This window comes from Pelobates fuscus, chromosome 12 (assembly GCF_036172605.1).
Source record: "Pelobates fuscus isolate aPelFus1 chromosome 12, aPelFus1.pri, whole genome shotgun sequence".
NCBI lineage: Eukaryota > Metazoa > Chordata > Amphibia > Anura > Pelobatidae > Pelobates > Pelobates fuscus.
Window position 1 is genome coordinate 9,203,988 of NC_086328.1, and position 12,416 is coordinate 9,216,403.

General features: G+C 39.6%; 1 protein-coding gene across 1 annotated transcript in view; it reads left to right on the forward strand.

Annotated features, from left to right (window-relative positions):
* Positions 1-12,416, forward strand: part of LOC134579337 (solute carrier family 66 member 2-like) — an 83,727-nt gene that overhangs the window by 26,608 nt on the left and 44,703 nt on the right. The window contains exons 2-3 of the mRNA XM_063438600.1: positions 4,138-4,365; positions 7,721-7,854. Of these exons, the coding sequence (XP_063294670.1) occupies positions 4,169-4,365; positions 7,721-7,854 (331 nt within the window). The 5' untranslated portion in view covers positions 4,138-4,168. The remainder of the gene's footprint in view (positions 1-4,137; positions 4,366-7,720; positions 7,855-12,416) is intronic.

Sequence of the window (12,416 nt, forward strand, 5' to 3'; positions counted from 1 at the left end):
TTGTGCGTTCGTCTATGTTCAGGGAAATGTCCCTGAACACAGACATGCGCACCAGAGCAGGGAATCACTCTAATCTATGTTTGGGGAAATTTGCCCGAACATATATTAGAGGGATTCCCTTCTCTTGCGCACCAGAGTAGGGAATCCCTTAACTCCTCACTTACCGACCAATTCGTTCTACGACCGGGTCGTAGGAACTGAACCCGATCGGTAAGTGAAGAGTACCTGTAGTTGGGTCTGTGTTTCATAGCATCGCACTGCAATATTACATGTAGAAAGGCATAATGTACGCATGTCTCTTTTCAGCTATGTAACTATGTAACATGTATTACAACAAACCACACTTCCACTCCAGTAAAGGTCCTCGCCTGGCTCTGAAACCAATAAAACTCTCAGCAGGAGCTCTGGTCGCTCCTCTGCCTCACACAGATAGAATTTAAATCCTATCTACATTTTAATGGAGGCTTGCTCAATTAGGACTTAAATGTTGAAGTAGTCTGCATTGCCCTTAGAAGTACATGTAGCTACCTGTCAAGTAACTTGACTTTACTTCATGTGAAATATTGGTTGCAATCTACTGGCATTGTAGTATCCCTAATAGTGATGTCGCGAACATAAAATTTTCCTTTCGCGAACAGCGAACGCGAACTTCCGCAAATGTTCGCGAACGGGCGAACCGGGCGAACCGCCATAGACTTCAACAGGCAGGCAAATTTTAAAACCCACAGGGACTCTTTCTGGCCACAATAGTGATGGAAATATTGTTTCAAGGGGACTAACACCTGGACTGTGGCATGCCGGAGGGGGAATCCATGGCAAAACTCCCATGGAAAATTACATAGTTGATGCAGAGTCTGGTTTTAATCCATAAAGGGCATAAATCACCTAACATTCCTAAATTGTTTGGAATAACCTGCTTTAAAACATCAGGTATGATGTTGTATCGATCAGGTAGTGTAAGGGTTACGCCCGCTTCACAGTGACAGACCAAACTCCCCGTTTAACGCACCGCAAACAACCGCAAACAGTCCATTTGCACAACCACAAACTCCCCATTTGCACAAGGTTGGATGCCAAGCTAGCCATGTCCCGTTCCTTGTCCTCACTGATGTCATTGAAGGTCTCTTCCTCCACCCAGCCATGTACAACACCAAGGGTCCCCGAAAGGTGACAACAAGCCCCCTGTATTTTCTTTTTAAATGTACACTACTGTTACACCAGATATGAGTTGCACTGGTGTGACACTGTGCCCTGGCAGGCCCTGAAACGCACACGTGTGAAGGAAACTGACTGCTATTATTTCACAGTCAAATTTCTAGTTTTTTTTTTTTAATGTACACTACTGTTACACCAGTGATTGGCCCACGTCATGCCTACGCCGCCAAAACGTTCGTGTGTGGGGGTGCTGTAATGACGTGGGCCAATGGGAGCCTGAATCAAATTTCGGCTCCCACTGCCAGTTTAAGAGCGAGCTCATGACTCAAGCCGTGCTCCTAGTACCAGGCGGGCCACGTGACCGATCACTGCGGTCAGTGCACGTGGCTAAGTCAGAAGAGGAGATCAAGCCGCATGCGGCTCGTGTGGAGGCAGGAGTGATCCAGCCACTCGCAGCTCAAGCTTAGGAGCCAGGTCGGTCCCAGGATAAGGTAAATACAGCCACAACCACTTATCCCAATCACACACACCTTTCCTAACGTCCTATCCCATTAAAAGCATATTACCGCATATTTAATAAAACAGATAGACCCCCTACTTCATCCAGGTTACCGATCGATGGTTCGATATTCTGAGCCCTCTCTGATTTACTGTACACGACTTTTCGATATTCCCACAAATTTTATATAGCATTTTATATTTGTTTGAGACCACCTTAAAAATATTGGATATCGCTAAAAATCATGATCACTATATACTTTCTCTACAAACCTCTAAAACGAACCAAACTACTCATCCATCCGCTATACCACTTTATCCCACCTAGAACTAGTGCCCAGTTAAAATACTTGACTCTTACTTACCCACACTCAGTCATGCCACACACATTTCACCACTACTCTCACTGAATCCCTCTGACTACGGCTAAATTCATCTTCTACATCAGAACACTACTCCTAAGATTGGGTTGTATCCATGTCTCGGGTCTTTCATTTAGAATAGGGGCAGCTTCGGTCTCCTTCAACACTGACACTCCAGTGCATATTATTAAAAGATTGGGCAGATGGCAATCATCAGTCTACAACCGTTATATTCCTCATCCCGAGAAAGAAATGAGGAAAGCTTTTAAAAGTTTGGCTTTGTAAATTTGATGCAATAAGTGTGTTTTTCTTTAATACCTTTCCACCCTCTTTGCATGAACCCGATTTACATATATTACTAATATGTTTCTGAACATATATATTATATTATTCACTCACTCACTCTCTGGGCCGGCCTAAGACATCATGCTGCCTAGGTCCAACGATAAATGACTATGGGGGATAATGTATAATAAACACAGGTTACTGGCTATGGGGGGGGGTAATGTATAATAAACACAGGTTACTGGCTATGGGAGGATAATGTATAATAAACACAGGTTACTGGCTATGGGAGGGATAATGTATAATAAACACAGGTTACTGGCTATGGGAGGATCATGTATAATAAACACAGGTTACTGGCTATGGGGGGGATAATGTATAATAAACACAGGTTACTGGCTATGGGGGGATAATGTATAATAAACACAGGTTACTGATTGTGGGGGGATAATGTATAATAAACACAGGTTACTGGTTGTGGGGGGATAATGTATAATAAACACAGGTTACTGGCTATGGGGGAGATAATGTATAATAAGCACAGGTTACTGGCTATGGGGGGATAATGTATAATAAACACAGGTTACTGGCTATGGGAGGATAATGTATAATAAACACAGGTTACTGGCTATGGGGAGGATAATGTATAATAAACACAGGTTACTGGCTATGGGGGGATAATGTATAATAAACACAGGTTACTGGCTATGGGGGATAATGTATAATAAACACAGGTTACTGGTTGTGGGGGGATAATGTATAATAAACACAGGTTACTGGTTATGGGGGAGATAATGTATAATAAGCACAGGTTACTGGCTATGGGGGGATAATGTATAATAAACACAGGTTACTGGCTATGGGAGGATAATGTATAATAAACACAGGTTACTGGCTATGGGAGGATAATGTATAATAAACACAGGTTACTGGCTATGGGGAGGATAATGTATAATAAACACAGGTTACTGGCTATGGGGGGATAATGTATAATAAACACAGGTTACTGGCTATGGGGGATAATGTATAATAAACACAGGTTACTGGCTATGGGGGGGGGGGGTAATGTATAATAAACACAGGTTACTGGCTATGGAGGATAATGTATAATAAACACAAACGCAAAAAAAATGTAAAAAAATAATAATAAAAAAAAAAAGAAAAAAAAAGAATGCAGCTTCAGAATTAATCTAAATTGTATGCTGTCTAGGAGGTGGGAAGGTCTGGGAGGGAGTGTCTGCTGCTGATTGGCTGGAATGTGTCTGCTGACTGTGAGGTACAGGGTCAAAGTTTACTCAATGATGACGAATAGGGGGCGGACCGAACATCGCATATGTTCGCCGTCTGAGGCGAACGCGAACAAACTATGTTCGCCAGGAACTATTCGCCAGCGAACCGTTCGGGACATCACTAATCCCTAAAGTGCCAGTAGACTCCTTACAAATTCTGATAAGCAAACACTCACCCGAAATATAGCTGGAAAAATGAACAAATAAATGAGACAGTAAAATTCAGAAAATGTACATAATTATTTATTCTAGATATTGCTGAACAACAATCTATACAGAAAATAATTATGTGATTATTGTAAGATGTACATATGTTTGTCCTTAATTGCCCCATTTAATCTAAAATTAATTATCCATTTCATAGGTTTTTTTGAAGCATTGTAGTTAATGTCAGTACATCAAATTAGTTCCATAGGAGGCAGTAGAAAACAGCGCCACCCAGTGGAAAGACTATTTGATGCTACTATGCATTTATAAATAATAACTGTAAAGAATAATGTGCAATTGTGAAAAAGTCAGGTGTTTAAACAACGTATGTTTATTTCCAGGAAAATACAGACAATTCAAAGTTCTTTGAACATGGACCTACCTGTTGATGACAGTGAAGACAGCTGGCCATTATTGTCTTTGGCATCGTCCTTCTTCATAGTGTTTGGAGGTGTCTTGCCGTACATTCCACAGTATCAAGAAATTAAGAGGACTTCAAATCCCGATGGATTCTCTACTTTAGTGTGCCTGGTATTGCTGGTTGCTAACATTCTCAGGATATTTTTTTGGTAAGTTTGAGACTATTGCAAAATATCTGGAACGTTGCTCCACCAGCTCTGTGTAGCTCGATGATCTACCTTTTGTCCACGCATTGCCCAAGTGTTATCAACTTTTCTTTAAACCGACTATTTTATAATATTCATGGGTTAGACTGGGTCAACCACTCTCCAAAACGCAAAACTTTGGAAGCAGCCACTTTGTCAAATTTTTTTATATTTATCGTCTTTTTATCATTTCTTCTACCTCTGTAACAGTTGCTTGAGATGGAGAATTGAGAAGAAGAGAGCCAAGTACAGGCCAGGTTAATGAATAATAATGCAAACGTAACTACACAAGGCACAGTTATCTTATTCTAATCCTAAGGACAAATGTAACACTAGCCCTAACCTTAAATGTTATTCTCATCCTAATTATAACCAATATCCAACTTAAATTTCAGTCTATAACCTTAAAGCCCAAATCTTAACCTGTTCCCTAAATGTTCTAAGTCCCGATGCTGAAGACTACCCTTTGTCCCTAATCTACAGTGTAATATTAATTATACATACCTTACCGGGCCTTGCTGAATAGGCCTCCTTAGTGTGCGTGGGTCTCCAAGAGATCAGGTAACCAATCTCTAAGGGTAACCGACTGCTGAATGAGTAGGACGATTGTGTTCGTTTATGGTCTGTAAGTAAATTGTTAAAAACTGGGATCAGTGTCCCACACAGGAATGTCAAAATATCACCATTCTCAAGATACATTTTTAAGATAATAATAGGTTTTGGATTTATGTTATTGTCAAATTGTCGGTGTTAATTTTAATGTCTGTTTAGCAGCACTTTCCAATTCTAATTAGTAAAAGTCTGCAGCGGTACATTGTAACTTTTCTTTTAGACCTGATAATTTATAGTCATTAGTCTGGTACAACAATACTGCAACATCCTGAAAATTAGAATGTTGTTTGACAATGCAGCATCGTAATTCGAACAGAATGACTTTCAGCCAAGGTAAGATACTGTCACCATGCTAATTAGAAAGTTGATTTACCCTATCCGGTGGTTTATATCTTGTTACTACTCTGAATTTACATTGTAATTATTAAACCTGATGACATGTCCGTTCAACTTTTTTTAAGGTTTAGGTTAAAACAAGTCTTGTTGTCTCCCAGGGCCTTAATTAGATCCAATTCTTAGAATTGTCATGTTTCTTTGAGCTTTCTGCATATTTTCCTAAATTATTTCAGGCCACAAAATGTATTTAGAATTAATAAGAGTCAGATTAACGAGTGGCTTATGATCTCTGTGCCAGTAATAAGGCTTGAGGTGACATTGTAGCTCTTGGCTGTTAAAATGTTAAAGAATGGATAAAGCCACGTTTCATGACTTTGTAATAATTTTTCCCAGTGGAACAAATTTGTAGTTCCACAAGGTCATAGTAAAAACGTAGAAAAAAAGTTGAGGTTTTGAAGAAGAAAATGTCATTTTTCAATTCGTGAAAATCTTGGTTTGCAAAGTTTCAGGCATATTTTCAACTCATTACCATTAAAACTTGTAAGACGTTAGAACCTTCTTAAATGGTTAATTCTTTGCACAATGTGGTCAAATGAAACACATCAGTTGGTTGAAAACTTCGCACCGGGCACCATTGATAGGCATCACCTTACACACTCAGCCTATCAGTAGCTCCCCATTCACAGAACAGATTAAACAAAGGAACGTATGTTTTTCACTCTATTTTGTTAATGGGGAGCAACTGAGAGATTGAATGTGTCAGTGGACGGTCTCAAACTACAAGCGGGGCCCCATTCGTGATTAGGACTGAAATGAAGTGAGGAAGCAGAGCTGATGGGCCCAAATTGAAGACTTTAGGGGTTAAACTGTTCATTAATGGTTTAACCCCTGAAGTTAAGACGGTGCTTGGGACATCCTCACACCATAACAACTAGTGCCTCGCACTCATTAAAAATTCATTAAAAATTCTGAACAGGAAAGCATTGAGTCAGTGCTTTTCTACAGAGCTTTCTCTAGGTCACGTGACCGAGTTTTATACTCCGTCACTGCTGTGGAAGCACCTCTAGCGGCTGTTATACTCACCATCACTAGAGGAGGCGTTAACCGTGCAAAGTAAACATTGATGTTTCTCAAACACTGTATGTTAGGAGGGCAGAGGCACTGCAGCCTATCGTGATTCCTGACTACAGTGTTCCTTTAATTGATTGATAATTGATCATTTGCACAAAGAAATCTGCTTGTTTTAAAAGCTTTGTTTTTAAATAAAAAATAAATAACATTCATAAATGAAAGTTTTTGTTTGTAAAGTTTCAGTAAATATACTGTGTTCCTCATTTTAATCTTTTAATTACATGAATTACTTTCCAAACATTTTTTTATTGGAAATTATGCCGAGTGTCAGCGGCCCTTTGGGTGTCGGGATTGCATTTCCGAAAACCACAGACGACCAATTCTATTTAAATAAAATAAACAAAATAAGGAAGAAAACAAAATGCCATCCATTATATATCTGAATGGAGGCCCCCATTAGGGAGAGGCCAGGGAGAACGTTGTGAAACAAAACGGATTACTTTTTAAAATGGAATGTGGGATAATAAAAGGGTGGAGTTTTAAGAAATAAAATAAATCAAAGAAAAAGAATGCAGGAAAAAAAATAATTGCATGATGGCAGTTCGCAGATAATTAACTGTATTTTTTTCAAGTTTATAATACCTCTTACATCTCCGAGAAGCCTAATTTAGCCAGGCGAGTGTATAAATATTCCTACATGTGATTGACTGCATTGCAATCTACAGTGTTACACTGACCATCTTTTAAATTGTTGATTACATTTGGGGTGCCCAAAAGGTAGATCCCCAGATGTTTTAAAACTACAGCTCCCATGATGCTTTGTCATTCTAAACCCATTCTAAATGCACACAAAGCATCATGGGAGTTGTAGTTCTGCAACATCTGGGGATCTACCTTTTGGACACCCCTGTATTACACAATAGGATATATCTGTACCATCATTTTAATGCATATAAATCCACGGCCCTTAAAATGATTTCCATTCTTAGGGCTTACATTTTTTGAAATTTCTGACCCATTGGCCACTATCCACGCTTTGCATAATACACGACATCAGTTATATAGAAAATATTTCTATAAGAAAAGTGTCAAAATCGCAACATAACAAAGGAGACCACTGCACTCACTCCACGGAAGCGATATGGGCGAAGATGTTGGCGTTGGATAATATACTATAAAGCCCTATCAGACCACACTGGGGCCCTCTCTCTCACACGCAATCAGTTCACAGTGAATAGGCATGGCTGCTTACATCGACAGGTCTCAGCGCTCATTAATGTTCTCATTCTCTCTCCTCTAGGTTTGGGAAGTTCTTTGAGTTCCCTCTTCTGTTACAGAGTATCCTGATGATAGTCACTATGTTAGTCTTACTCAGTCTGTGCTGCTCACTGCAAAATGTCAACCGAGTCTCCACCAAACAGCACCATTTCACAGGTAAGATCGACCATCTCCAAATGAAATACCACTATTAGTTTACTTTTCCTTCAAATAAAGAAAATGCCAATTTTAATAAACCGATTCTTTTTTGGTGAATTGAGATTTTCAGACAACCTAGGAACCAGGCAGACACAGGTTAAAAGTAACTCATGAACTTTCTACTTAAAATTCCAAGAATCTGTTTCCTCCGCGATATCTTTCTATAGGGATAATAGACTCATTTTCATTTACATTGTTTGTTTGTTTTGTTTTTTAACTTTGTCAGTTGATCAATGTAAAATGTTTATTTATCATTTATTAATGTTTAAAATGTTCTACCCTAAATCTCTTGATGACATCACATCGCGTTCCGCTCACCTTGTGTGGCCTGTAAGTGGTTACATTTCTCTTTTTTCTCAAGATAATAAGAATAAAACATTCCAACACGTGAGAAGGAATCACATCTTGTTGAAACCTCTTCTCCGTATAATTTATGGAAGTGACTTATAGTTGTGATTAATTTATCTTCCTTATTTTTACACCTTGTTCTTATCGATTAGACTATTCGTCATTGTCCTTTAGTTGTGAGATCCTGATTGTGCATTTGAAAATGTTTTTTCTCATCGAACCTGTGTCCTCTTTGTCAACGGAGCGTATTTCACTCTAGGCTGGTCACAGCTAACCAAACACTGAAGCAGTGTCACAGTGTGAAATATGACTAATCTATAATGTTTCAAAAGCCATAACACCTTATCAATTGCTCATAAAATACGGCGCTCCACTTGTAGTGTTTCATTCATTGGAGCATGAAATGGGAAAACCTGGTCCGTCATAACATTCGCAAAAATGACAAGTAAGACATTCCTGTCCTTGGTTTATTGTAGGAATTTAATATTCTGAAATATTCCATACACGGTACAAGACCAACGCTGTAGTGGAGGACACAGACTTTAGCAGACTTGCTAAGCATCGTGGGAAGTGTAGTTTGCAAACATCGGTTGTTCAAGGTTAGCAATGATTGGACAATATCATGACACGTTTCATTTCCAAAATCTAGCAGCAACGATCACAATGTACATTTGGCTCATCTTGTCTTCTTGAGCTTATGGGAGAGCAAACCCTCTTTTCTCTATGTGGCCAGCCACGCTTTGTATTCAAGCAGTGTGTAGCCCTACCACCATGGTTTTTACTGATATCTTGTATCACTTGTTCCAAATTCGACTGGTCTGATTGCTTATGTACTTCTGAAAAGTCCGAATCTCACATATTTAATTTGCTTTGTAAGTTTCATTAATATCAAAGTAACTCTCCAAACACCTGAAGCAGTTTAGCTTGCTGAAGTGCTTTGTGTGTGAAGAGTATGTCCTGGGTATTTTTCATTTTACAAAAAAAGCACAGGTTTCAATAGAAATTGGCACTTTTATACATTAACCTTGTTACCTCACCCTGGCCGTCTATCAGACAAACAGTCATGTTACTTCCTGGTTTGTTTAGCTCAGGGGAGATAAACTCAAGAGGCAGCAATTGCCCAGAGCACCTGCCTTGCAAAGACTTCTCATTGAGCTGCAGTGGGAAGTCTGTGATTGGACAGACACAGAAAGTGTGGGTGGGGTTAAAAAGGGAGGGCTTGTAAAGGCTGCAGTAAAGAGATCTGCAGCTTTTGCAAGATTTTTTTCCATATACCACCAATGTAAAAAAAAATCATTATAAAATGCAGGCATGTTTTAATAGGGGTATGTCTACTAAATTGTGTTGTGGTTTTTTTTGGATGATGGAGTGTTCTTTTCATACAGATTGAAAGATGATAAATTAAACCATTGAGCTTTACACTGTTCATGCCTGTGTTTGGAAAGCATCCCAAGCAGTAACAAAGTTATTAAAGTTTCTTCATTAATGCTGTACAGCAATGAGTATACAGAAGGTAGAGAAAGAAGATGTTCAACCCAACCATTATGTTATGAGTGCCACAGTTGTACAATAAATAGCCCTTAATGGCATTTCATTCTGGGCTGGTATATCCATACAGTGTTTGTGTTTCAGGGCTTCTTAATATATAAAGTAGAGTCTGAACGTATCCTTTAATAATAATTTTATCGACACACGATACTGTGATTGTGAATCTATAATCCATCATTCTACAGAAATCTGGTGGAAGAAATGCTCATCAACACTAAATGTTTTTTTAAATGTCCTGAATATTAATAGAATTCAAATTAAACTAATTTACATAAACATAACAATGTTAATTCCAGGCCATTTTCTTTTGTTTAGCATTTGAGTCTTCACGTTCCAGTCACAGACCTTCAATTAGAGACGTTATAAAGGGCATCGTGTTCACGTTTCCTAAAAACATATAAAAAGTCTCCATAAGGGCATGACTAATTACCCAGGGCTAATTGAGTGAGCTGATTAGATTGTGACTACAGTCATTAGGGAGATGTTGATGTCTGGCATTAACCCGCAGCTCTCAATGTATACCTCATTATGGTAATGTACAGTTTGTGAGTGAGGCAACTCGGCCTCTAAGGGAGAATTGTGAGGGACAGCACACTATTCACATGTTATATCACATGTAGAGATGTCCCGAATAGTTCGCTGGCGAATAGTTCCCGGCAAACATAGCTTGTTCGCGTTCGCCACGGTGGGCGAACATATGCGATGTTCAGTCCGCCCCCTATTCCTCATCATTGAGTAAACTTTGACCCTGTACCTCACAGTCAGCAGACACATTCCAGCCAATCAGCAGCAGACCCTCCCTCCCAGACCCTCCCACCTCCTGGACAGCATCCATTTTAGATTAATTTGGAAACTGCATTCTTAGTGAGAGGAGGGACAGTGTAGCTGCTGCTGATTTAATAGGGAAATCGATAGCTAGGCTAGTGTATTCAGTGTCCACTACAGTCCTGAAGGACTCATCTGATCTCTGCTGTAAGGACAGCACCCCAAAAAGGCTAGAACATCAGTCTGCTTTTTTTTTTTTTCCTGTGTAATCTAATTGCACTTGCCTGCCTGCCAGCGTGTGTGTCAGGCTCAAAGCGTATAATGTGCCCACTTGCCCAGTGCCACCACTCATATCTGGTGTCACAATAGCTTGCATTTAAAAAAAAAAAAAAACTTTTTTGACTGTAATATTATAGCAGTCAGTTTCCTTCACGCGTGTGCGTTTCAGGGCCTGCCAGGGCACAGTGTCACACCAGTGCAACTCATATCTGGTGTAACAGTAGTGTACATTTAAAAATATAACTAGAAATTTGACTGTGAATTAATAGCAGTCAGTTACCTTCACACGTGTGCGTTTCAGGGCCTGCCAGGGCACAGTGTCACACCAGTGCAACTCATATCTGGTGTAACAGTAGTGTACATTAAAAAAAAAAAACTAGAAATTTGACTGTGAAATAATAGCAGTCAGTTTCCTTCACACGTGTGCGTTTCAGGGCCTGCCAGGGCACAGTGTCACACCAGTGCAACTCATATCTGGTGTAACAGTAGTGTACATTAAAAAAAAACTAGAAATTTGACTGTGAAATAATAGCAGTCAGTTACCTTCACACGTGTGCGTTTCAGGGCCTGCCAGGGCACAGTGTCACACCAGTGCAACTCATATCTGGTGTAACAGTAGTGTACATTAAAAAAAAAATAGAAATTTGACTGTGAAATAATAGCAGTCAGTTTCCTTCACACGTGTGCGTTTCAGGGCCTGCCTTGGCACAGTGTCACACCAGTGCAACTCATATCTGGTGTAACAGTAGTGTACATTAAAAAATAAAATAAAAAAAAACTAGAAATTTGACTGTGAAATAATAGCAGTCAGTTTCCTTCACACGTCTGCATTTCAGGGCCTGCCAGGGCACAGTGTCACACCAGTGCAACTCATATCTGGTGTAACAGTAGTGTACATTAAAAAAAAACTAGAAATTTGACTGTGAAATAATAGCAGTCAGTTAACTTCACACGTGTGCGTTTCAGGGCCTGCCAGGGCACAGTGTCACACCAGTGCAACTCATATCTGGTGTAACAGTAGTGTACATTAAAAAAAAAAACTAGAAATTTGACTGTGAAATAATAGCAGTCAGTTTCCTTCACACGTGTGCGTTTCAGGGCCTGCCAGGGCACAGTGTCACACCAGTGCAACTCATATCTGGCGTAACAGTAGTGTACATTTAAAAAAAAAACTAGAAATTTGACTGTGAAATAATAGCAGTCAGTTTCCTTCACACGTGTGCGTTTCAGGGCCTGCCAGGGCACAGTGTCACACCAGTGCAACTCATATCTGGTGTAACAGTAGTGTACATTTAAACAAAACAACACTTTTTTGACTGTGAAATAATAGCCGTCAGTTTCCTTCACACGTGTGCGTTTCAGGTCCTGCCAGGGCACAGTGTCACACCAGTGCAACTCATATCTGGTGTAACAGTAGTGTACATTTAAAAAAAAAAAACACTTTTTTGACTGTGAAATAATAGCAGTCAGTTTCCTTCATGCGTGTGCATTTCAGGGCCTGCCAGGGCACAGTGTCACACCAGTGCAACTCATATCTGGTGTAACAGTAGTGTACATTAAAAAAAAAAAAAAAACTAGAC